General features: G+C 39.1%; 1 protein-coding gene across 1 annotated transcript in view; it reads left to right on the forward strand.

Annotated features, from left to right (window-relative positions):
* Positions 1–4,020: 4,020 nt before the first annotated feature.
* LOC124290485 (vinculin-like) overlaps positions 4,021–26,426 on the forward strand; it is a 128,182-nt gene continuing 105,776 nt past the window's right edge. The window contains exons 1-8 of the mRNA XM_046727196.1: positions 4,021–4,179; positions 11,196–11,303; positions 12,559–12,730; positions 12,903–13,048; positions 13,873–14,041; positions 18,627–18,778; positions 22,005–22,077; positions 24,275–24,423. Coding sequence (XP_046583152.1) covers positions 4,123–4,179; positions 11,196–11,303; positions 12,559–12,730; positions 12,903–13,048; positions 13,873–14,041; positions 18,627–18,778; positions 22,005–22,077; positions 24,275–24,423 — 1,026 coding nt within the window. The 5' untranslated portion in view covers positions 4,021–4,122. The remainder of the gene's footprint in view (positions 4,180–11,195; positions 11,304–12,558; positions 12,731–12,902; positions 13,049–13,872; positions 14,042–18,626; positions 18,779–22,004; positions 22,078–24,274; positions 24,424–26,426) is intronic.

Here is a 26,426-nt window from a genome sequence, read left to right on the forward strand (position 1 = left end):
TATCATAGCACCTTACTGGCTCCTGTCTTCGCCACCCTGGCAGATGGTGAAACCACAGGTCGACCTTACCCTCACTGAACTCGAAAAGTCTGAAACAAATCCATTGGTGTTCCAGCAGGAATACAACCAGTTACGTTCCAAGTATGACACCCATAGATCCATTTTCACAGACGGATCCAAGGATGAGGGCCAAGTTGCCAGTGCTACAGTCATTGGATCCAAGACTGTTTCTTCTAGGATTCCCGACAACAGTTCCATTTTCACTGCCGAAGCAAAAGATATCTTCTCAGCTTTGACCTACATTAAACAGCAGAATCATTCCAAAAACTTCATCGTTCACAGATTCATTATCTTGCCTTCAAGCACTTCAAAACGTTACTTCAAGTCACCCAATCATTCTGGACATTTTAGAACTTTACAACGACCTTTCTACTGGCCAAAGTGACATCGTACTCTGCGGGTTGCCGGGTCACGCCGGCATAGCAGGTAACACAAAAGCCGATGCTGCAGCTAAAGCAGCTCTTGACAAGCCCTTATCTCCACTGCTGATCCCGTACAGTGACTTCAAACCCACTATCAAAAGCTATACTCGGGACCTCGTGCAAAAGAGGTGGGACACTCAAGTGGGAAGAAATCAACTGTACGAACTGAAGCCAACAATTAGTTATACCTACTTGGGTTGTCAGTCAAGACGTGGTGATGTAATTTAACGACGATGTCGTATTGGCCACAGTCGGTTTACACATGACTATCTGCTGAAAACTGATGGGGATGGAACCCCCATGTGTGTCTCTTGCGATGTTTTCACCATCAAGCATATTCTGCCTGACTGTGTGGACTGATCGTCTGCAAGGGACTCACATTATGATGCAACACATCTGAAAGATTTGTTCTCCCGCGTGAGCGCTCATCTAATAGTGAACTACCTGAGGGAAGTTGATCTGTATCATACATTGTAACTGTGTAATGTCACTAACAAATTGCCTGCCTTTAAATTTAGTGCTATGTCTTTAAATGACAATGTAATGAATATATGTTTTTGAAACAAAACTCATTTTGACTCTGTACCTACAATGATTATTAATGCAGACTTGTTCTCGTCACTATATGGTTGGAATAATGCCGATGTGACGTAAAGCCTAACTCAACTCAACTGTGTTTGTAATTAATTATTCCCTTGTCCATTTGACCTATATAATATGTCAAGAGTGAAGTTTTGGCGGGCAAGTTAGTTGACAAGAGGATAGACGCTAACCTGGACGGGATTTTCCTAAATATCGTCACAAGTAAAGGATTTTCCGATAGTCAACTGTAAATGACCTATGTCTGCTAATTATGTCGACTGCTAAGACAAAAACGACTTACATGGGAAATATAATAATATGATGTTATTGTTATATGTAATCCGTGTCTGTATTGAACATAGCCCAAGTTATTTTTGTGGAAATATTTGTGACAATTCTTATTAATTATTTGAATATCAATTATATTCAGTTTAGAGAGAAGTGTCTAATTCCTGTGTTTTTGTTATTTATTTGCGTGAAAACGCAGGTTTCTGCGTAAAGCGAACACTGTGATGTATAGTAGCAAGTTATTTTGGATCTTATGCGCTGATTCGGGTTTGCCGCAATTACTATAGTTATTATGTAACATATGTTATATTCAGGATTTCACGTTCACAGTTAAGGACAGATACTTGTACTTTTGTTTGGTTGAGTCACAACCGGGGCACACTCAGTCAGGACCTAATCGCCAACTCAAAAAGTCAGCCATATCATCAACATATCATCTAAATTTGTATGCTGATATACTACCCATCAAAAGTTTAGACTCACTTAAAGCACTCACTATATGCTATGTATATATACATGGTTCCGTCGAAGATGAATTTATCCACTAACTTGGGGGAACCAACTGCAAACCTTATGCAGATGAATTGCAAGAGGACCATGCATCAAATTGCTGAAAAGCATGTGCAAATATCGTGCATGTGTTACGAATTTGTTTTACAACACATCTGTTCTGTTAAAAACAGCATTTTTTAACAGTATGGAATATTTTGCCAAATCTAGTGTAGAATAGTTGACTGAAGTAAGTGGCTACATTTACACTAGTGAGTCTAATCTTTTGAGGGGAAGTATATTATACCCACGATTATCTAAACAATATTCAGTTTAGTTAGACAACAAAGACAAGTCAATCAACATATTATCGGCTAATCATTTGAACAAAGTATGTTGTTGGTCATAGAATAGCCTTGCTGCAAGACTGTACTGAAGGCTGAGCTCATATGGGTGTATAGTAATTCTATCCTTCGAAGCGGCAAATATAGGTCTAAGAACCCCAGTCTGGTATTTATCATGTTTTTAGAAATTATCATTTAAACAATTAATTATTACCTCCGATACTTGTGCAAGTCTAGTCATAGCTAGACATCCAGATGCGGGTGTATTCCCGTCTGCTTTAGTAATTAAACTTACATATATAAACACTTCTGACAAAATAAATCCACTGCGCAAGCTAACAGTGATAAATAAATCAACGTACTATCGGTCAATCCTTTGATTGAAGTTTTTTTAGTTTTCAACTGATAAAGTGACCAAACCTGTCGCTATGTACAGCAACTGTCTTCGTCGTATCGTCTGTCGTATTTCATTTCATTTTGATTTAATTATTGATGTTATTCTGTTTGAGAACCCCAGATGCCTAGTGGAAACCTTTGTAAAACCGTCCGTCGATTTGTCAAGGATATTGTCCAACTATACACATATCACGGAATTTAACTAGTCAATCCCTGTTTCAGAAAAGTGATATTCCTGAGCAGAAATTTGTCAGAACTTTGAAAGAAAAAACCATACTTCTAAAAGGACAGTATATAATGCATGCTTATCTGATGGAAGACTGAAAGGGAACAAAAATCAAAATGTAGGGATAGGTTTGGGTTCGTCCCCATCCTTCAACCATGTCTATTTTTACCACCGTATTTGCCAAGAAGTATATTGTGCTGTTTTGAGGCGATGCCGTTTACGTCTGACACTGCCGGTACTCACTGTGTTACTATAAATAACTATTTAAACCTGACAAGCGTGTTTTCGTAACGCTGCTCAAAAGCTGTATGTTCTGTCACCTTTTCACTTTGTAAATAAAGTGCAAAATTAACTATTCCGACACAAAGATTCGCGTATTCTAGTTTGATGGCTATGGTCCCATTCGCAATTTACTCATCAGGAAAACGCACGAGTACAGAAACTGCTTCCTTATTTGGCCATAGGAACAGTTTGACATTTCAGTCGCGTTCTTATTTACTGTTTTGTGATAATATCAAACACGGTGACTTCCTTTTACTTTTACTTCGTAAGATGTAAAGGCAACGTGACTGCACAGTAAAAGTGATCTTATTTCATAAAGTTCTTTTAGGCATAGCCCATGCCCATATCCAACCACTTTCCGGACCTAATATACTGCTGGCACTACGACGTATTACGAATGTAAATAATAGATTAAAATCCTCACCTTGGACACAAGAAATCTCGACTGAAATAGCTTTTCAACCTATTCCAGCTACCCATCAACCAGTTCCTTTAATCACACCTACCCGCACGAACACCATAAAATATCCTTTTATGACTTAGTTTCTCTTGTACATGTAATAATTGTTTTTGACAATGAAAATAAAATTTCAAACATCGATTAAATGACACTAAAACCGGCGGAGCTGTTTTATCTCTGCACGTAAGTTGTAAGATATAATATATTTCTGATGGTAACATTATTGCAAATATAAGCTGTGGCATGATAGGTAGTAATTAAGTGTATGGCGATTTGAAAAAAAACAGTCTCAGATTTTGAAGTTTCTTCTTCGTTTTAAGTTTTATATCATGCCATGGTAAGGAAATATATTTGCTCACACTGTGACATCAATAATGCACGATTAACAACCAAAACATGTTTAGCTCGGGGAGGAGCATATTCTCGTTTGGACAAACGGGCTTTAAGCAGTTGTGTGGGAAATCGTATGAGCAGTGTGATATATATAACAGTAATAAACACCGAAGTCGAGTCTGTTGGAAGACTTCGTTATTTGCATTGTATATTTAATTAACTTAATTGATTACCACAAATATGCCTGTCTTCCATACGAAGACAATAGAGAGCATCTTGGAACCGGTTGCACAGCAGGTAAGAAAGAATGGATTTTATGAGTCACATCATCAGAAGTCGATGTTTATTCCATCCTTGTACTGTTGTAGAAAGCCTAGAGACGTACCGGCTGATGGTGAATAAAGGCTAGAAGTTCAACACGTCCCACCTTCGTAATGTGGTACATATCCACTGTGTGTTCTAGTTTATCTCTGTTGAAAAGCATGTTTTGGACATATACACAGAGTTCTGAGCATTCATTGTTTCACTTACGAAATTAAGATATATTTTTTGTAAACTTTTCAGTTAGTGGTCGTTAAAAGATTGGAGGGATTCTACTCTTGTGTTTATCATCTTTGAACAGATCTGCAAACTTGGGTTCTGCTCCAACTAGTCATATAAGTATATAAAATATGAAGTTTTGCTGTGAAATTAACCCAATATATACTTGAACCAGTGGTCGGTGACACTTCAAAACTTTTATGAGCGTATGAATGACACATTTTGACATGCATGACTGTAGGCTTGAAATGCCTCCGAAGATCAAAACACTGATGGACTCTGCTCATTCGTTGGCTGGTTGTTTAATGATATTGTTTGCAATATGGTGGATGTCTGTTGATAATCGAGTCTGTAGCAGACAATCCAGTGATCAACAGCATGAACATCGATCTATGCAATTGGGATGCGATGACATGTCTCAACCAAGTCAGCAAGCCGGAACACTTGATTAGTTGCATCTTATTCGTTGGTTTCACATTAATTTTCGACTCGCTGTGCGCATGCGCAGAGCGCGTTAAAATATCCACGGGCCAACTTCCGGTTTGGTCGTAAGCTTTACCGATAGTGTAAACACACTCTAAAGAAAGCAAAAATCAAAACAAATTTATGGTTTTATGTCAAATTTAACTGATCTCAATTCATTTATGAATGGAAGGGACCGGAATTAGTTAAATAAATAGCTTAACGTTTGTTAACAAGCTCTTGTATAAACACATCTCGCCACCACCTGTCCACCGTCCTTCCTGCACATCCCCTTCTCACAAGTAAAAAACACATCTCTGATGCAATGCCACCAAAATAGGACATCAATTATTGAAAAGCATAGGCAAATGGAACAGTTGTCAAGCGTAAATAATATTCATACAGCATTTATTTAGAGTGTGTTTACAATATCGCTAATACGACCAAACCGGAAGTTGACCAGTGGATATTTTTACACGCTCTACGCATGCGCACAGCGAGTCGAAAATTAATGTGAAACCAACGAATGACAAGCATTGGTTGATGAAGACCAAAATCCAAAGGAAATCCCCTTCACGAATACGAAGCCTTGTTTCTTTATATAAAGATTTTCTATACCTATGTTTTAAGCAAAAATTTGGGGAACGTTATATCGTTTGACTGCTTGTCTGCTTATGAATATCCTCGATGCAAGGTACACCCATGTTACTGAGCAAAAGGAAAAGGTGCATGTCCACCAGAAATAGCGTTTGGAAAAAAGACACAACAACAGTTCTGTATATATAATCAAATGCCAGAAACTTTACTGCCTGATTGATCTTGTTTACAGTCAGTTGAGGGGCGGTGGGGTAGCCTAGTTGTTAAAGTGTTTGCTCATCACGCCAAAGACCCGGGTTCGAATCCCCACATGGGTACAATGTGTGAAGCCCATTTCTGGTGTCCCCCGCCGTGATGTTGCTGGAATATTGCTAAAAGCGGCGTAAAACCAAACTCAGTCAGTCAGTACAGTCAGTTGATATTTATCTTTAACTTGAGTTTTACCGAGCCGCAGGCACCAGTATCTGTTGATACACTCTCTCTTGATTGTGAAGTCGCCGAGACTAGTCGTTTTTTCCCAGAATACCCCTGGACAATGTGACTCACATTTTCTTCCTGAGCCTCGCTGGTTCTCTTGTAAGCCCGGATTGCGTTACTTCTGTGGCCAGTCCGATTTGCAATTAACTGTTCATCCACTCCCAACTAGTAGAGTCTGGTAGCACAGGTCGCCCGCAAGGAATGATTGGTATAGTACTAAAGTACAAATTAAAATATATCAATGAATGAATTTCTCGATTTGCTGCAATAAAAGACGTGAAAGCGCAAATGTTATGTCATTATATTGCATATTGAGTGAGTGGCACTGAATTGGGGTTTAACACCGCTCTCAATTATTTTTTTCAATTATATAGCAGCGATGCTGGTGCTGACAAACCAAGGGTAATACTACAATGCAGGGCACTACAGCATTGCCCCTTAACCTTACTGCTCCTCCAGCGCAGAAAAGTTGCCGAGCTCCCCGCGCAGGATGCAAACCCATGACCATTGAGGTATCCCGCCCCTATATCGCTTAAAATACTGTCCTAGTAATAAGAGGGCGGTGGGGTAGCCTAGTGGTTAAAGCGTTCGCTCGTCACGCCGAAGACCCAAGTTCGAGTCCCCACATGGGTACAATGTGTGAAGCACATTTCTGGTGTCCTCCACCGTGATATTGCTGGAATATTGCTAAAAGCGGCGTAAAACCATACTCACTCACTCACCTAGTACATGTAATAAGAAATTAGTTAACAAAAGTCGCTTTTACAGATCAGTGAGGAAGTGGAAATGGACTATTACATGTCTATTTCAACTGTGTCAGAGTTCGACATCCAAACATGCATGTTTATAGGACATCTCAAACTTTCTAAAGTCATTTACAGCTCCTTTGTCAGAATTGACAGTGAATCCTAGTCAAGTGCAGAAGATTATGTTATAAAAAACTGAAAATGTGTACTGCGAGGTTGACAACAGCAACGTAAAAACCTGTTGATTCCCTTCACAACCCTATTTAATCACATGAAATCTGAAACTGAAAGTTTGAGATGGCCCCTCAACTTGTTGAAATAGACATGTTGTGGTCTATTTCCACTTCTATATTGCCAGTTGACTGTTTATTTTGAAATCTTTTATCTGTAGACTAGGTGCCTTTTAAGTAACTAATTTCTTCTTAATCGGGTTGTGAAAATTATTTTATGCAGTATATGACAAAACATTTGCTATTCTATTTTATTTCATTTTATGTAAATCTTTGTACTAACCTTTAAATCCTGCAGCAGCACAAAGTAGGCTTACTGTTTTCGCAAGGGTGTTCTGACCAGTTGGGCTGGATGCATACCACTGGTCTTGACAAGGCTTCGATAGAGGTCTCCGGTAGAATGCGTCTGGAGCATTAGCCGGTCTGAGGCTTACGTACTTCTGGTAGAGTGAAACAATACTTCTGTTGACTTTGCCGCAACTATAGGCCGTCACAGTCTTTGGTGGTATGCCGATATCATTAAGTCCTCTTTGGTTACACTTGCTGCGCACTCAGTATAACGGAGATATTCGCCATGATAATTTGACCCCACTTTCAGTTGGTCCATGCATAGCATTCTGTGTTCATTTCTGGAACGCAAGGCGAAATTCAATCCAATAAGGTACAGCATAGTATCCAGTAATATTTGGGGTCTCGAGGAGCCAAGGAGATCCAAATCCCATAACTTGTTCTCTTGCTGCACAAAGATAATGTCTGCTTGCTTCGAGTATAGTCCCTCCCCTTTGCTGATCGCTCACGCATAAGATTGTTCAAGGTTATTCAAATTTCTGAGTATCTGGAATCTGACAAAAACTGAATGTCATGACCAGAATTATTTATCTCAATTTGAAGAAGTAACACTAGTAGTTGAAGTGTCTTGGGTGGGTACTCGGTGCCGTCCTGCTTCCGAACTTCAATTTAAAAAACCCACACAAGCAATAATTAAGTTCATCCTCATTTCAATCCAGTAGCTTATTAACAATCAAACTTAGTTTCATTCCGGAGGTTTCGCCTCTCATAACTCTAGAATTTCTTGCGCATCTCCAGTCTTCAAACAGCCGACATGCCCATTCCAGGTTTTGCCGTTGTTTTCTGGGGAATAAATTTTTGTTTCAGGTTATCAACAATGGTGTCAGGCTGTTGGTCTGCTAATCATGATTTCGTACTCACAGGGTCCGGTGTCCTCCCATGGTCCAATTCTTGTGAGGCTGAATACAGTATTGCATCATCTGTTGACGAAATATCTTCATCCAGCTTTTTTTCCCCAGAGATTTTGCTTCTAAATCACTTATGTCACTAATTTTAGGTGCGTAAATACAATCTGTATCAACAATAGAACTTTCATCCAAACATTTCCATTGAGATAATTCAATGTCACTTTCTGACTCCATACTATCGACTTGCTTACTGTATCGCAGCCATCAAATGTGCTCTGAACAAACGTTAATGCGCATGACTGTTTCCGCGTCAGGCACGTGCAAATCATAACACGTTCAACCAAGGCCTCGCTCAGACGTGCACGTGCAAGCACGGTCTCGGAACGGGCTTGTACATTTTGAAATTCATATGAAAATAGTCCCTTACATATAACAAAGATTTACCATCATTTTAAATAATTAAAATTCATAATGTATTTGCTTACTATGCTCTAAGTTAGTTAGATCATTCGTGCCCTGTTGTCTAATCTTCGGCCTCATGCTCTAACTAACCATTTCAACAATTAGACAACGGGCGCTCATAATCTAACCATTACTTAGAGCATCTGAGTCAACATCTGCTCAACTTCTTGCCATGTCTGGAAATATAGAAATTCACCTTGCCCAAGGACGTTCCAAAAAAACAGAAGTCGAGTAAGCTTAAACCTGTAACTCTAAGATTCGACTGCAAGTACTGTGGTACTAAGCAAGCAAGTGAGAGAGATTCTTGTCCAGCCTTTGGCAAGAAATGTCACAACTGTGGTAAGATGTCTCACTTTTCTAAACACTGCAAAGTCAAACCAACTTCCAAAGGAAAGTCTAAACATGTTAAACAGCTCAGTGACACTTCAGATGAAGAAGTAATGACTTTAGATCTAGTAGAATCTGTGAACAGTGTGGAAGAATGCAAAGACAAAATCCTCACTCACCTTGAAGTGGATAGCTCTCTCAAAAAGTTTCAGATTGACTGTGGGGCAACCTCCAATGTTATCTCAAAGTCTGACTTACCTGCAAATACCAAGCTTGAAGACTCCAATATCAAGTTACACATGTACAACAAGACTATCATGTAGTTTCTCAAAGTCATGTATGAAAATATTCTCCAGACCACAGTGATAGGAGACTATGTTTCAAAGACAGACAATCTCGACAAGTACCAAGATGTGTTCAGCGATGCAACCATAGGACTCCTGGAAGGAGAACAGAAACTAGAAGTTGATCCTTCAATTACTCCAGTGAAGCAAGCACTACAGAGGATGCCACACTCCATGAAACAAGTTAAAAGATGAACTTCATGATCTTGAACAAAAGGGTGTCATCCAGCAAGTCGATGTGCCAATGGATTGGGTATCAGGCCTAGTTCTTGTCAAGAACCCCACAGGTTGGTTAAGGATATGCATTGATCCCAAGCCTCTCAATACTGCTCTAAAAAGAAGTCATTATCCCCTGCCTGTGATTGATGACCTTCTTCCTGATATCTCCAAGGTAAAGGTTTTCTCTAAATGTGACCTGCAACGAGTGTTTCTGGCACTTGGCCCTGGATGAGGACTCTAGCTTTTTGACAACAGTCGGAACTCCATTTGGTCGGTACTGCTGTCTGTGACTTCCATTTGGCCATTTGGAATCTCACTTGCTCCTGAGATCTTTCAGTATCTCATAGATCAGGCACACCATGGTATTGAAGGGACTTTGAGGATCACTGATGACATACTTGTGATTAGGGAACGTGATACTGTTGAGGAAGCTGTATGCAACCATGACGAACATCTCACAAGTTGTTTGAATGAAGAATATTTGTTTCAACCCAGACAAACTCGAGCTTCGCACAAAAGAAGTTGCCTTCATAGGACATCTCTTGTCTTCAGATGGACTAAAACCATATCCTTGCAAGATTCAAGCAATAATTGACATGCCAAAGCCAACCGATGTCCAAGGAATGCAAAGACTACTTGGCATGGTCAACTATCTCTTCAAATTCCTGAAGGAACTCTCTGATTTGTGTGAACCACTACGTCAACTCACGAGGAAAGACACTGCATGGGATTGGAACCATGAACACAATGAAGCCTTCAACAAGCTCAAAGAAGCTTTCCCCCCAGACTCCAGTACAACTCCTATTTCTGGTGACATTTCTTGGTTACAGCAAGAAGACTTTTAATACAAATAGAAAAATAAATTAAAAACACATAGCAGCGAATACAAACCAGTCAGTGCCAAAATATGACTAATTGGAGTTTTAGTGATATGACTGGAATAGCGTTCCAAGATGTGTTAAAAAAAATCACTCACTCATGCACAGTGTGCGAAATAGTTTCCTAATTTTGCCTGCCAGTCGGGCTAGCTATGCCTGAAAGTCACTAGCGTACAAAATAATTCACTAGCCAGAAATTTGAATGTAGAATCTAAGCAACAGATTACAAAAAGGTAAAATACAATCAAAAACAAATATGAAAACACATGTCTGAAATATTTTGTTTTATGCTCAAATAAGTCATCGTTAAACTGCTAATATGATGAACATTTTTACCATATCATAATCTTGCATGATTTAAAAGTGTATTATAATTCAACAAGTTGGAGATAAATTTACAAAATGACCCCCCTGAAAATTCACTAGCCAGTCGGGCCATTGACTGTGGAGATTTACTGGCCCGATTGGATTTTTACTAGCCACAGGTTAGTGGGCCAGTGGCTATTCATGTTATATCACCAGTATGCCAATGACTGCATGAGTGATTTGTTTAAGACATCTTGGAACACTGTTCAAGTTATATCACCAATATGCCAATGACTGCGTGAGTGATTTGGCATACTAGTGATATAACTGGAATTGTGTCCAAAGATGTGTTAAACAAATCACTCACACAGTCATTGGCATACTGGTGATATAACTGGAATAGTGTTTCAAGATGTGTTAAACAAATCACTCACGCAGTCTATGTTGTTCAACGTCATTTCACCATGTTCATCAGTTCATCATGTTGATGTTTTAGCCTTATCAGACTATTTTTTGTGTATCCATTTAGGTTTCAAGACTGGTTATCCTCCATGAAGAGGCTGAAGATGGAAATGCCATGCCTGATCTGGCCCATCCTGTAAAAGCTGTGAAGGTAGCAGTTGACAACTTAGTACGGGTAAGCTAATGCACATGAAGTAAACATTTAGCTGTAAATGTTACTACCCATCAAGAGTTTAGACTCACTAGTGTATATGTAGCCACTTACTTCAGTCAACTGTTCTAACCTTGATTTTGCAAAATATTCCATTCAGTTTAAAGGTACTGTTTACACAGGAATGAATGTATTGTACAACAAATTCATAACGTTGAAAAGATTATTGTCATGTGTTCAGTAAATGATGAAAATCAGTAAAAATTGGCCAATTCTTAACAGAACTTTACCCCGAAACACAGCTGTTCACATGAACGATATTTGCACATGCTTTTTACCTATTTGATGCATGATCCTCGTACAATTCATCTGCATAAAGTTTGCATTTGGTTCTCCCAAGTTAGTGGAGAAAATCATCTTCGATGTAACCGTATATATATATATATACATAACATTTAGTGAGTGTTTTAGGTGAGTCCAAACTTTTGATGGGTAGTATATATATCTGTGTTCCTAGACATAGGAGCCTGAGGGTAAATACTTCAACCAACAGTTGCTGCTTGTCTGATAAATGTGCTGTGGGTAATGCCATTCATCTGGACAGTATGTACATATTACAGTTGGAAAACAAAGTTTGAATACTGTGTATTTCATTTACAATGACATGATTAGAGATGAATATTTCTTCAGTGTGAAGTTTTCTCAACATTCAGCTTTTTCATAGGATGAGAGGTCTATCTCACTTGACCACAAGACTGATGTCCTTATATGTATGAACGATACTGAAGGACTATTCCCACAGGAATCCCCTGGGAATTACCAAGTGTAACAAAAGATGTATTGTAAAGTAAAGAGAAGATATGAAATAGTTGTATGGAAATGTGTATGAACTGATTTTCACCTTCATAGAGTGATGGTGAAACATGGTATTTACATCGTTGCAAGCTCAGATGAAGTTGGTATTGTGGACAAAGGAGATAATTCTAAGGCTGTACCATTATCAAGCCAGTCATATATACTGAAACCTTGCATTCACAGTAACCAAGGAATTGTATACACAGAGCAATCTCTCCCATGTTAGAATATCTGTAGCTTGTTAGTCGTTAGCCTGAAGCAGTATGTTAAATCTTTTGCAATGTTTTTAAGTTTGACTTTTCTTTGACCTGTGTATGTTGACCGTTGTCCGAATCTTCTCAGTTAGAATTCTATTGTATGGAATCTGTTGGTAGTACTTCTGGCTGTAGCTGTTGATGTGTTATGGCAATATGTATACATTCAGGTTGGATATGATACTATCAACAGCAGTGAGGATCAGATTCTGAAACAAGACATGCCACCTGCCCTAAGTCGGGTTGAACAATCTTCGGTCCTTCTCCTCCAAGCTTCGGAACTACTCAGAGCTGATCCCTACTCAGTACCAGCTCGTAAGAAGCTGATTGATGGATCAAGAGGTAGCATGTTTAATGTTTATGGTTATGTTGCACAGTGTACAATAATGAACCAAGTAAAATCGTTTGTACCAACCATTATTGTTGGTAGAGTTGTCCAGCGAGAAGCGTACTTATTTCTGCAATCTATTTGTGGTGATAATTCATGGCTGTTTTTGTTATATTCATGTGGCAGGTATTCTTCAAGGGACATCAGCCCTTCTTCTTGCTTTTGATGAGTCAGAGGTACGCAAGATTATTCGAGTATGCAAGAATGTTCTTGAGTATTTGGCCATCACAGAAGTGGTTGATCGTATGGAAGATTTAGTCACATATGTCAAGGCAAGTATATGTTTATGTATTTGATATAGAACCATTTTTAATATGTGCTTATTTTGGTTTGAAGGTGATTATTGAGTTTTCTAGAATACCTTGTACAACTGAAGTCTTCACAGACCAAAATAGTGGTATTTCATTTAACAAATGGAAGATTGGATTTTATCATTTCTATTTAATTCTCTAAATTAGTTTTCACATTGACTAAGCAAGCTGCATGATTACCAAATTGAAGATTTTATCAAGACAAATGACCAATGGGCTAATATCTCCTCATAAATAACTCAAAGATTTATTCATGCAGCCTTGGTTAAAGTTCAGGGTTATTGAAATATTATTTTGAAATATCACTCGCTAGTCTACAGGGGTGGTGGGGTAGCCTTGTGGTTAAGGCGTTTGCTTCCCACAAGGGCACAATGTGTGAAGCCTTTTTCTGGAGTCTCCCACCTTGATATTGCTGAAATATTACTAAAACAGGCGTAAAACTAAACCCACTCACCCTAGTGCACATAACCAACCCAATTTTTGGTATGTACTGTTTGTAAGAGCTAATACCATCTTTTCAACATGAACTGGATGTGACTGTGTGAACTTGAGAGTCAAAGTTATACCAAATGTCAATAAAGCTTTCTTACTCAGGCAGTTTGAGGAATTGGACTTTCTGGTTTTTAGTTATCCTGAATAAGACTCATGTTAGGATATCAGATGTGATGCCCTTTAAGTGGACACAGTTAGATGTATGACAGGACTTTCTGACTTTGCAGTTAGGAGGAATTTGTCTGGTTTGATGATAACAATAATAATTTTGTTTTTTTGTTTCATTTTTTTAGAATTTGAGTCCAGTGTTGACTAAAATGACAAAGGAGGTAGATAACCGTGAGAAGGAGCTTACTCATCAGGTTCATCGTGACATGCTTGTGCGATCCCTGGAACAGGTGAAGAACTACACCCCAGTTCTTATAAGTGGTGTGAAGATCTTCATAACAGCGAAACAAACAAGTGAGTGCGTACATGAGACAGTTTGTATAGATTTAGTTTAGACCCGAGATTAGAAACATTTTGAAGGATACTACACTTACATTTGGATGACTCGATAAGATGCAGTTTTTGGGCTCACCACACGTGGGTTAAGTCCACTATTCAAGTGATATTGTATCTCACCTAATTAAAAGTCATTTGAAGATCTTTTGTGGCCTGTTTGTCTGGTTTGTGTCAGCTGTTTTATTAGATTTTCACACCAATGATGCCACTTTATTTGACAAAGAGACCCAGATAACCATGTCATAAAGAATCAGATGCCCAGGTTAGTATCTCCATTGGATCCCAATGCCCTGCCTCAGGTCCTCCAAAAACTTCAAGCCCCCAAAGAGACCCTTCTACTTCTATCTTTAGGCTGGCAAGGAGTTGGTTAGTCAACCTCATAAACCTCCCCGATCTGGACCCTATGATTCTACCCTTGATAGGTCACCTAAGATGTTACTTCTTCACGTTTGGCACATCTTTACTTGGCAAAGGTTATTCATTAGAGATTTGCCAAGGCGATTGCAGCAGCTCATCACACCTGTACTCGTTCATACCATGACAAGTGGAACAGTCTCGAGGTTTACTGCATTTTATATTGTATTGTTTTCCTACCTACTGCTTTGCTGCAGCTAATCACTAAATTCCTTGAACTTCTCAGGATTTTTAAGAAATTGACGGGTTCTACCTTACCTCAGTCTATATACCTCATGAACATGAACACAGTTGTGGCAAGTGTGACAGATACCATAGAGAAGTCTAGGCCAGCCCCCTCCTGAACGCATCCACTCATGTATAGTCCTACAGACTACTGTAATCTGTGGCGCACCATCCAACTGTGACAGATACCATAGAGAAGTCTAGGCCAGCCCCCTCCTGAACGCATCCACTCATGTATAGTCCTACAGACTACTGTAATCTGTGGCGCACCATCCAACTGTGACAGATACCATAGAGAAGTCTAGGCCAGCCCCCTCCTGAAAGCGATCCACTCATGTATAGTCCTACAGACTACTGTAATCTGTGGCGCACCATCCAACTGTGACAGATACCATAGAGAAGTCTAGGCCAGCCCCCTCCTGAACGCATCCACTCATGTATTGTCCTACAGACTACTGTAATCTGTGGCGCACCATCCAACTGTGACAGATACCATAGAGAAGTCTAGGCCAGCCCCCTCCTGAACGCATCCACTCATGTATAGTCCTACAGACTACTGTAATCTGTGGCGCACCATCCAACTGTGACAGATACCATAGAGAAGTCTAGGCCAGCCCCCTCCTGAACGCATCCACTCATGTATAGTCCTACAGACTACTGTAATCTGTGGCGCACCATCCAACTGTGACAGATACCATAGAAGTCTAGGCCAGCCCTCCACCATCCCAACTGTGACAGATGCCATATCCAAGAAGTCTAGGCCAGCGCATCCCCTCCTGAACTGTAATCTGCATCCACTCATGTATTGTCCTACAGACTACTGTAATCTGTAATCTGTGGCGCACTCATCTAATTGTGACAGATACCATAGAGAAGTCTAGGCCAGCCCCTCCTGAACGCATCCACTCATGTATTGTCCTACAGACTACTGTAATTCTGGCGCACCATCCAACTGTGACAGATGCCATAGAGAAGTCTAGGTCAGCCCCCTCCTGAACGCATCCACTCATGTATTGTCCTACAGACTACTGTAATCTGTGGCGCACCATCCAACTGTGACAGATGCCATAGAGAAGTCTAGGCCAGCCCCCTCCTGAACGCATCCACTCATGTATTGTCCTACAGACTACTGTAATCTGTGGCGCACCATCCAACTGTGACAGATGCCATAGAGAAGTCTAGGTCAGCCCCCTCCTGAACGCATCCACTCATGTATTGTCCTACAGACTACTGTAATCTGTGGCGCACCATCCAACTGTGACAGATACCATAGAGAAGTCTAGGCCAGCCCCCTCCTGAACGCATCCACTCATGTATTGTCCTACAGACTACTGTAATCTGTGGCGCACCATCCAACTGTGACAGATGCCATAGAGAAGTCTAGGTCAGCCCCCTCCTGAACGCATCCACTCATGTATTGTCCTACAGACTACTGTAATCTGTGGGCACCATCCAACTGTGACAGATACCATAGAGAAGTCTAGGCCAGCCCCCTCCTGAACGCATCCACTCATGTATAGTCCTACAGACTACTGTAATCTGTGGCGCACCATCCAACTGTGACAGATGCCATAGAGAAGTCTAGGCCAGCCCCCTCCTGAACGCATCCACTCATGTATTGTCCTACAGACTACTGTAATCTGTGGCGCACCATCTAACTGTGACAGATACCATAGAGAAGTCTAGGCCAGCTTCCTCCTGAACGCATCCACTCATGTATTGTCCTACAGACTACTGTAATCTGTGGCGCACCATCCAACTGTGACAGATGCCATAGAGAAGTCTAGGCCAGCCCCCTCCTGAAAGCATCCACTCATGTATTGTCCTACAGACTACTGTAATCTGTGGCGCACCATCCAACTGTGACAGATACCATAGAGAAGTCTAGGCCAGCCCCCTCCTGAACGCATCAACTCATGTATTGTCCTACAGACTACTGCGGGATAAGTGCATCATGTATAAGATAATGCCAAAATATTAATATCAGTTTCTGATAATGACAGGTTGATTAAGTTAAATTGGTTAAAGTAGTTTGTGATATATTATTGGAAAGTATGACTGTTGCTCCCCCATGTACTGTACAACTTTGAAAGATGGTGGGAATACAAGATCAGTGGGGACATGCTCTCGGCCTGTTGGAGGTGCAGACATTCTCTGTGTATACTTGTGGGTAGATGCCCTCTGTGACTCCCCTCCCTATATTTGTATGGTACTTGGGAGACAAATAACAACAGATAAAAGACAAAGAAAGCTAAACAGAATGCAGTTTTGTTAGCTTCAACACTTCAACCATAAGATCACCAAATTTGAATGTCTATGCACTGTTCCAAATGAAACTGTTAAATGATCTAAATTGGTGGAATTAATTTCTGATCAGTCTGTTTGAGTTCTCAGTGACATCACATCACCTGTCTACAGACACCTATGGGTCAGATTGGGGATATCATCAATGGTTCGATAGCTGGCTGTCTTATGCATAGGATCTTTCCATAAATTGTGTCAAGAAATTGAATCATCATTGATGTTATCTTTAGTCTTGGTGACAACCGATAACACGACTGTGTGGACTTATCCAGAAATAAGGGGAGACAATGTGGATACAGAAGAGTACTGGTACACAGTTTCTCGGATGATTTAGTCAGCCTCAGGATTGAGGCCTCAATCATATTAAGTCATATTATGAGAAAATTCAATATATTGGCAGACAGCCTTTACCTGTGAAAAAATATAGAAGTGACAGAATGAACTCTGCTTTCCAAAAGTTTCAAGTGGATAAATTATACTTGGGCCACTGTCCACTGGACCTATTTGCCGTTTGCATTAACAACAAACTTACATGTTTCCTCCATGGTCTTTCCCAGAAGGTCATGAGGAAGTGGAAGTTACAGATTATTCAGTCATTCTCATAACTCTTGTTTTAGTCAAACAGATTGTTGTTTCAGTGCCGTTTTCAGATTCTCATGGAGGCAACAATCGCACACTTTGAAAGCCATGATCTCTGATGTCTGCCTGGATTAGATATATTTATTTGGAGCCCCCAAAACCTTAATCATCACTCTTTGAAACTATCATGTGTAAAATAAAGTCTGCATCAGAAGCAAATATCTTGGAGACTTTCTACACTTGCCATATGTGACAATGAATGGGAAAAGTTATGCCATTTGAGGAAGAGATGTTGTCAAGGTCAATGTGCTTTTGATCTGTGTATTTGGGTAGCTAAGGGCATGGCACCCTCTCTTTCAAAGTAGGCTGCCGTCACAGTGGAGTGGATAGAGCATATTCCAAGACAACACAAGGCTGGTGGTCCGATCTCAGATGCAGATTTTATTATTTGTCAAATATGGCAAGTGCTATAAAACTGGGATAAGTCCCAACAAGCAGGGCAACAACTACTGTATTCTACCTGTTTTCTTTATGAGACAGCCAGGGACCAAACTCCTGACATTTCGCTCTGAAGCATTTGTACTGCACACTTGATGTTTCTCTCAACTGGAACGGCATAATCCTTCTCAAAGCTGCAAAGAGGCTTGAAACTTTAATAGTATCAAGAATGTATTATCCAAACCACTGATGTCATTTGAACAGACCTGAAAAAACATTTGTGTTTTTCTGGCTAGAAGCATGGGACTGTTTTCATTTTCATTTTCCTGAAAAAAGTAATCACACTAAAGGCAGAGTGGAATGGTTAGGGGAATTCTTGAAAACATGCTGCTTTTGATTTGGCATATGTGCCTGATCAAAACACGTTTTAGGTTCTAAATGTTTTGTTTTGCTTTTTCTTGTTTCACTGCAAACTAAAAGATGCATAATAAAAATTAGGATTATGTTACACTAACAACTTTATTTGTGCTGTGATTAAGCAATTATCATTGTTGTGTTGATTGAATGTTTAATATTTTGTTAGGTCAAGGCATTCCTGATGCACAGAGTGGCCGTGACTATATTGTGAAGAAGATGTCCGATGAGATTCATGAAATAATTCGTGTGCTGCAGTTGACAACATATGATGAGGATGAGTGGGATGCTGATGACCTCACTGTCATGAAAAAGTGTCAGGTAATCTAGACAGTCATACATTTCAGGTGACTTGAGGACCAAGTGGAGGTCTTTGTTATTTCCTGAGACTTTTACATGTCTATTATCACATATAGTATCATAGAAGTATTTGACCTTTGTAATTTTGCCTCTGCACCTTGACCATACTGAAAGCTAAAACATCTTTTTCTCATGACAGCTGTTTGGAATTTGATGCTTATGTCATTACTTATATTTTTGTGATTTTGACCTTGGTATGACCCTTTTTTTTAGTTACATTCTTTCTTTCTTTCTTTTTTCTTTTTTTTGATTACTATTTTGTTGCTGAATCCCTGTTGCAGGTGGGATTTTAGTTACATTCTATCAAAATACATTTGCTCTCACTATAAACATCTCCTCAGAAGCCTCTGGGCCATTGATGGTGATTTCATTTCAATATGTACTGAATTTGGTAAGAGAGTAATATTCACAGAAGTAAGAACAATTCTCCTGATGATGATTTGATGTGACAGTTCAATTATTCCATCTCGATTTTGTCAAGTTTTTAGTTTCAAGTAGAGGTAGTCCTCATTTACGTCAAATTGGAAGAACATCATTACATGATATATATTATGAATGATGTAGTGTTTAATCATAAGTTAGAATTATCATACAATGACAATAAGGTTATCAAGATTTCCATTTGTGGTTCATTATGTGATTAACTGACTGACTGACTGAGTTTGGTTTTATGCTGCTTTTAGCAATATTCCAGCAACATCACGGCGGGGGACACCAGAAATGGGCTTCACACATTGTACCCACATTATGTGATTAAAGCACAGTAGAGTTTGGTTACTTAGTATTTACCTGATAAGAATCAGATGTGGTAAGAAGTAGCTCTGAAATGTTATTATAAAGAATGTTCATGAAATTGTTCTCCTGCTGTATTGTGTACTGACTGTTGTGTGACATTTCTTCACAATGAATTGTTTTGTGTGTAGATGAAAGGGTTAATTCATTGTTTGATTTTGGATATTGACACATAAAATTTGCAAGTATGTTCAACAAACAGCAAATGTATTCCATTTAGCTGATATAGAAACATTATAGGTAGTTTGTTGCTTGCTCCAATATATGGCCGCCTTATGGCTGGAATATTGCTGAATGCGGCATTAAGCAACAAACCAACCAACCAACATGCTCAGTATATTCTAAAATCCATTAGAAACGTGTCACCAGGATAAATGTTTAATCTCGATGACAAATGAGGAAAAGAACTTGTCCCTGCCGACATTGAAATTATCAATCAAGATGGAGACACAAGAAAAAGAAGAAGCAGTAATTTTGAAAACTTGTCCTATCTCATGGTTTATTCTCTCTCTCTCTTGATCGACAGCTGAGTGGAAACGAACTGCGAACAAAGTTTTTGGGTCCTCTTGTATCATTCGCCCGAACACTCCCCACTGCTTCCTTTCCTGGACATCCTGGAGCCTCTGTCATGCATGTAGCAACATAATCTGTGTAGTGGGGTCACCAAGGATTCCCTCCAACAGACTGCTTTTACTAGCGGAAGTGTTGGCTTCAGAGTCTACTGCTTGCTTTGATGAAGTAGTGATATCTGTGGTATCGTTACATTCAGGTTACACATCAACAGGCACATTTGCCTCAAAGTCTTGGAGGTTAGGGAGTGCAGGGACTGATTCTGTGGGTTCAGTCAGTCTTGAGGGTGAGTAGCTCACGCTTTTCCGCAATTGTGAGTCGTGACCTTCTTAAAAGATCATACATGTCTTCATCACTCAGGAAAAGCAAATGTTTAAACTGTGGATCCACTGCTGATGCACAATACAGCATATCTGCCTGTTTGACATATCTTGGCTGAAAGTCTGATGTCATGATATCTTTCATTTCTTTGGTGATGGCGTTATCTTCATCGTCAGGTCTTAGTGCAACAGTGAGAAGGTGAGGTTTCAGCGGCATGATGACAGAAGCAGTTGGTGTACCTTCAGAGCAGAGAAGTGTTGTCATATCTTTCACTGGCATTAAGAAGTGAACGACTTCCTCTGCAAGACTGATTTCATCCTCAGTTAGAGATGGTAAATCCTCCTTTGTCTTGGAAGTTTCCTTTGCCATAAGTGCTATAATGATAGCTTCCCGCATTTAAAAAACTCTTGCCACTATGTCAAAGGCGCACAATCGATGATACGGTTATGGTCTGGGAGAGAGAGAACAGCCTTATCCTGCAGGACCTGATTCAATTGTGGACTGCGATGAAAGAATCCAACAATTTTTCTCATCTTCACTAGGATATGCGACACTTGTTTCACTTTGAGGGACTTCTGCACACAGGCCGTCGTGTCTTTGCGAGGATTAATGATTAAAGAAAAATATTGTTTTTGAGATAACCCCCGACTCGATATGCTTTACAGTACAATACATCATGACAAGGCCGGACACTTTCGGTTCACCCCACCCGACTGCTTTGCCGATCGCTACGCTACCGTCGCATGCAATCGATTAAAACTTAATGTAAACATAATTATGGATGATTGGCCTATCGAGCACCACTCATGACACCTACCAATTCTTTATTGTAAGTTGATTGAAACCCGATTTTGACCCTCAACTAAACAATCTTGACACAAATGGCTGATGATATATTCGCACAAAACGGGTGTGTGGTCAAAACAAGCCCTCAATTCCTACTTGACAAGGGTACAAGAATCTGTATCGAAACGTCGCAATCACGAATAAAAGAAGTTGTTATCCATAAAGTTTGTTCTAAATTGATAATAGAGTGATGCATTCCTAATGGATTTCAGTATATTTGTTTTTAAAATATTTGAGGAGCAATACTGAGAGGAACTGATTGTAAATGACTGTCTCTGTCACATTTTAAGTGAGCTACAGTGCCTTGTCAAATCATCTGAAACATTGCCCTTAGTTTTCTGTGAATTTCACTTCACTACAACATGTGCATACTAGTCAGTCTAAAACTTTTGAGTGCCACCACTCATAGTCTTCTCATCATAAACACATTATTTGTCTAAATCATTAGGAATTTTGTGAAAATGAAACAATGTTAGGCATTTGAAAAATTATTCTCTTTGTGTATTGCAAAAGTGTTCTTCAATAGTACATTTATTCTTACAGATTTAGAGACATAATGGTAACTTAGTGCTTGTTGATGTTTGTCTACAATTTTGAATATATTTGAATAGCAAAGCTGCTACCAACTTATCATAAGACATCTGTGGACTATTTTCAGAATGCCATTGAGGGAAAGTTGCAGCAGGCAACTGACTGGCTCCAAGATCCAACAGCCCTGATCGGAAGTGCAGGTGTGTATGAGCCTGTCCATCCAGCATTGTACTTCAAACCACAAGATTCTTCAATTTGCTAACATCACAACAAATCTTTAATTAATTGCTCACATACCGTATATTACTGTAGATAAGCCGATCTCATAGATAAGCCGAGGTCCTAACTTGACCCTTCCAATCTGTATCAAAATGGTATGTCTCATACATAAGCCGAGCTACCAACCTATGTTCATCTTTTCGGCATGGTCAGTACTCGGAAATAGATTATAAACAAATCTATATTGGATTACACAAGTAAGTCCTGTTATTACATGGGATTAAAACCTTATCTCGTAATAAGATTTGCATGTCTGGACTTATGTTTGCAATCAAGTTTATTGATTTTACTCAAAATGTCATTCAAGAATGTTTATATTAACTCTGGTGACTTGTGTTCCTACGATAACTTCAGTCAGCATTATTGAAAGCAATCACTGTCATACTGCATCTACTCACGCCTCAAAATGAAGTGTCGTTGACAGAAAATGGACCCATATATATATTTTGTTTCACTGCTGGACAATCAAATGTCAACAAACTGTTTTCACAGCGAAAATAGCGAGATAGCCCGAAACCACATCGTTTAGACGTCAGATTGTTCCATGCATGTAAACTGTAAGGTAAAACACCAAAGTGCTTTCGCATAACCTTAGTTATGATCTGAAATATTTTACGTTTATAGAGCAAAACCTGCACCTAACATGAGACAATGCTAGAAAATATTTCTTTTTGTAAAATAGTAGTTCCAGATACTATGATTTTCCAATCACTGAGTCAGAATTCATTTCATTATATTATTGGGTATGGTTTTTTTAAGTAAATAACTGGTAGAATAATAATACATGAATACAGTTGTACTAACACTTTAGTTATGTTAGTTGTCATGATAGTGTAAACATCTCCTCTGTAAACATCATCTAAGGCTAAAAGTGCAGGGGGTCAACTGCCTTTCACAAAACAAACTACCAGGGATGACCAACAATAGCAGTGACACAAGCTGGAACAAGGACTATCACAGCTGGACCAGTGTCGGCACTTGGTTTGGACGTTGGCATATTCTTCATTTCATTTTCAGATTTTAGAAGTCCTATTCACAACATACTTTCCATAATAGTTGTACATGTATTAGTAGTAATAGTTTTGTCACCTATGCTTCGTGTGTATATGAAAGCAGGAAAACATCACTGTTTGTTTGTTTGTGTTGTTGTCAAGACCTACCTTTTGAATACAGCACCACAAAATTGCATCACAATACCTTATGACGTAATTTGTGAAACTTTGTTACCAAAAACAATGCTCTTTGACGTCAGACTGTTGCTGGGTTATCAAGTGTGCCTAAAGCTCCTCTCAGTCTTCTGTCGTCTCTATAGGCATTGTCATTTAGTAAGCCAAGCTATGTAGGGAGTTTGTGTGCTAAACATGGATGGTGACGGCACATGTTATAGAAAGCGCCACTTGATGAAAGCACTTTTATATTAAATCTATTTTATATGTCTGTTTCAATGTAATTTTTAGGACTAAATCAGTTATAAATGGGAACTAATATGTACATGTATACTTTTTTCATTCAGTAATTTGCATCATTACACAGAAATGGTGTGTATTAGTAAGATTTTATTTTTTGAAATGGTAAGAATGCATTACACTGGACAGCCATTTTCATGCCGCTTCAGTCAATGTATTCTATTTATTAGGATTATTTTTGAGGTGTCAGGTTAGAGTCAGGTTTGGGGTAAGGGTAAGCGACCAAATCCACAGCCTCACACTACAGAAAAGACAAAGACAACATCAATTCTGTCCTTGAAAAGGGACTGTTGAGGAAGCAATAGGAGGCCCTACAGGCCATGGTGCTTCATGGATGTTTCAATATAGATGACTGCAATCAAGAGTAAGCAGTAATCTCCCCAGCAGGCACAGAAAGTCCCCTTGTCCATGCGGGCACTAAGGGAAGAGGAAGATTTCAGTCTAAATGGCACATAGGGACCACACGCAAGCTTTCGTCTCCTTAGGGTAGTCTAGGGGACTGTGAGCAACCACTGGTCTTATTGAGAAAACCCGTGAAGTCTGCTCCATAATCGTCAGGGGCACCACAACTGTTAACTATCATACACAGCACAACGTTACTACAGGCAGTGATGAGTGCAGATTTATTAATATATTAATCTTTTTATTTCAGGAGACAAGGCTTTGAGACAGATTCTTGAAGATTCAAAAAAGATTGCTGACCGATGCACTAATCCTACCGAGAGAGACGCCATTCAGAGAAAAATTAGTGACATAGAGTCAATGTCCAATGCCTTATCTGAACTACGCCAACAGGGCAAGGTATTTGTCATTCTTCTTAAGCAGCTCCTTATTATATGTTTCCTAAAGTTTGAGCTCTGCCACTGCAATGGGTTTCTTTGTGTTATAAGATGACGGATGTTACATACACTCAGTTTTTTTTCTGACATGAGATTGGATGATTTTGAATGTCAAAGACACCAATTATGTCTTAAGGGTTTTTGAATGGAGCTTTATGAATCTCTATGTACCTGTATTCTACGATGGGATCGTATTATGTTAAACATGTGAAGATTCCTGTTAGAATATTTCAGCAACTAACAGGATTTGGTGTCCAGGCTCACTGGATTGTCAGGTCCAGACTTGATGATTTACAGACTGCTGCCATGTAGCTGGAATATGGAGTGTGGCGTTAAATGACAAACCGTCCAACTATCCAATCATATTTTGATAAGTTTGTCTGTAATAACCAACAGAAAACTCTATTGTCAAACATAGAACATGTTAATTCATGATAATACTAAACCATTTTTCATGTTTAATAAACCAACACTTCTCGTCTAAGATTTAGGAAAAGATGGAGTTGAGGCTATCAAATTTACTTGTGATGCAAACATTCTTGCTGTGTATAGTTATACTGTAAGTCATAAAATAAATGCATGAAAGGGACACTGATCCAGAGCAATTTCTGTGGCCTGGTTATTGCTTTTGTTATTGTTTATCTCCCTTGAGTATCCGGATGATATCCCAGAATTCTTGACTGGTTGGCGATCTCTGCTGTGCCATCCGCAAGCACAATTGGTAGTAAAGTATACATTGATCAGCAAAGATGAAAACCTTTTTTCCTCATTAATATTTCCATCTTCATTAAAATAATAACAAAGAAAACATTTTGAAGTTTGACTTCATCTGCCAGTGGTAAAAATGTTAGGACTGTAAAATAACATGATCAATATACATCTTTTTATTTTGTTTTATAATCCTTATTAGGTTCTTATCATATTTGTGTGCATTTTGAAAGTACAGTATCTGTTTATAGTGAATTTGTAACATTACTGTAATGTCTAGACATTTTTTAGATTGCCAACATGAATCATATTTCAAACACATGCCTTAAGTGCGACCTAGTGTATGTTGTCTGTCCCAATACACCTCACCGTGAAAAAAACTGATTCTGTTGAGTGCTACGACAAATGAATAGAAAAAAAATTTCCAAATATCAAAATTAAAACTAAAGATATAGCAATAATATCAGGCTATTACCTTGTTCAGGGAATGTGTCCATCAATATCCACCTAAAGGAATGATATGCCATTCATCTGCAGCTGGCAAAGAATCCTGTTCCATTTCATGTGTCTTTTAACAGACTAATAAGCACAAAAGTGACAGATCATCAACTAATGACAGTTTCTCAACTAGTCACGTGACTGTTTCATGTTTTTCACATTGGTGTAGAGTCTCATTGGTCACCCAAATAGCCCACCTAGTAACTACTTGCATGATATCCACCATTCTTTAAAAAAAAGTAATTTAGTAAACAAAAAATGATCAATCAACGTATTGACGGTTAATCATTTGAAGGAAGGACGTTTTTACACAGACACTTTATGGCAGAAAATACATTTTGCCACATCAGACCTTAATTCATAATGCTGAGTATTTACTCCAGACACAAGAAATGCCAAATGGGAACCTGTCGGGTAATCAGAGTGGTGTTACCACTAATTGTACCTGTTATAAATTCATTAACTGACCATCAAGTGAATGATGACAAATAACGTGTAGGTTTACCACCAAACAAGGGTTAAAGCAAGAGAGTAGTAATTTTTAATTTATTTTATTTTATCTGCATGGCCAGTTCATTTATGAAACAAGAAAAATAAGAAGGGGCTCAATATACAGCCTTGTCTGTCTCCTACTTGTATCTCAAAAGAATGTGAAGGTAAAAATCACAGAAATAGGATCAAATTGGATCAGTCATCATACCATCCACACATTAGCAAATCCGAAAAAGCCAACAATGCTTGGATACTACAATCAGACAA

The sequence above is a fragment of the Haliotis rubra genome, unplaced genomic scaffold, assembly GCF_003918875.1.
Source record: "Haliotis rubra isolate DU_JTF1 unplaced genomic scaffold, ASM391887v1 Scf467, whole genome shotgun sequence".
Lineage (NCBI taxonomy): Eukaryota > Metazoa > Mollusca > Gastropoda > Lepetellida > Haliotidae > Haliotis > Haliotis rubra.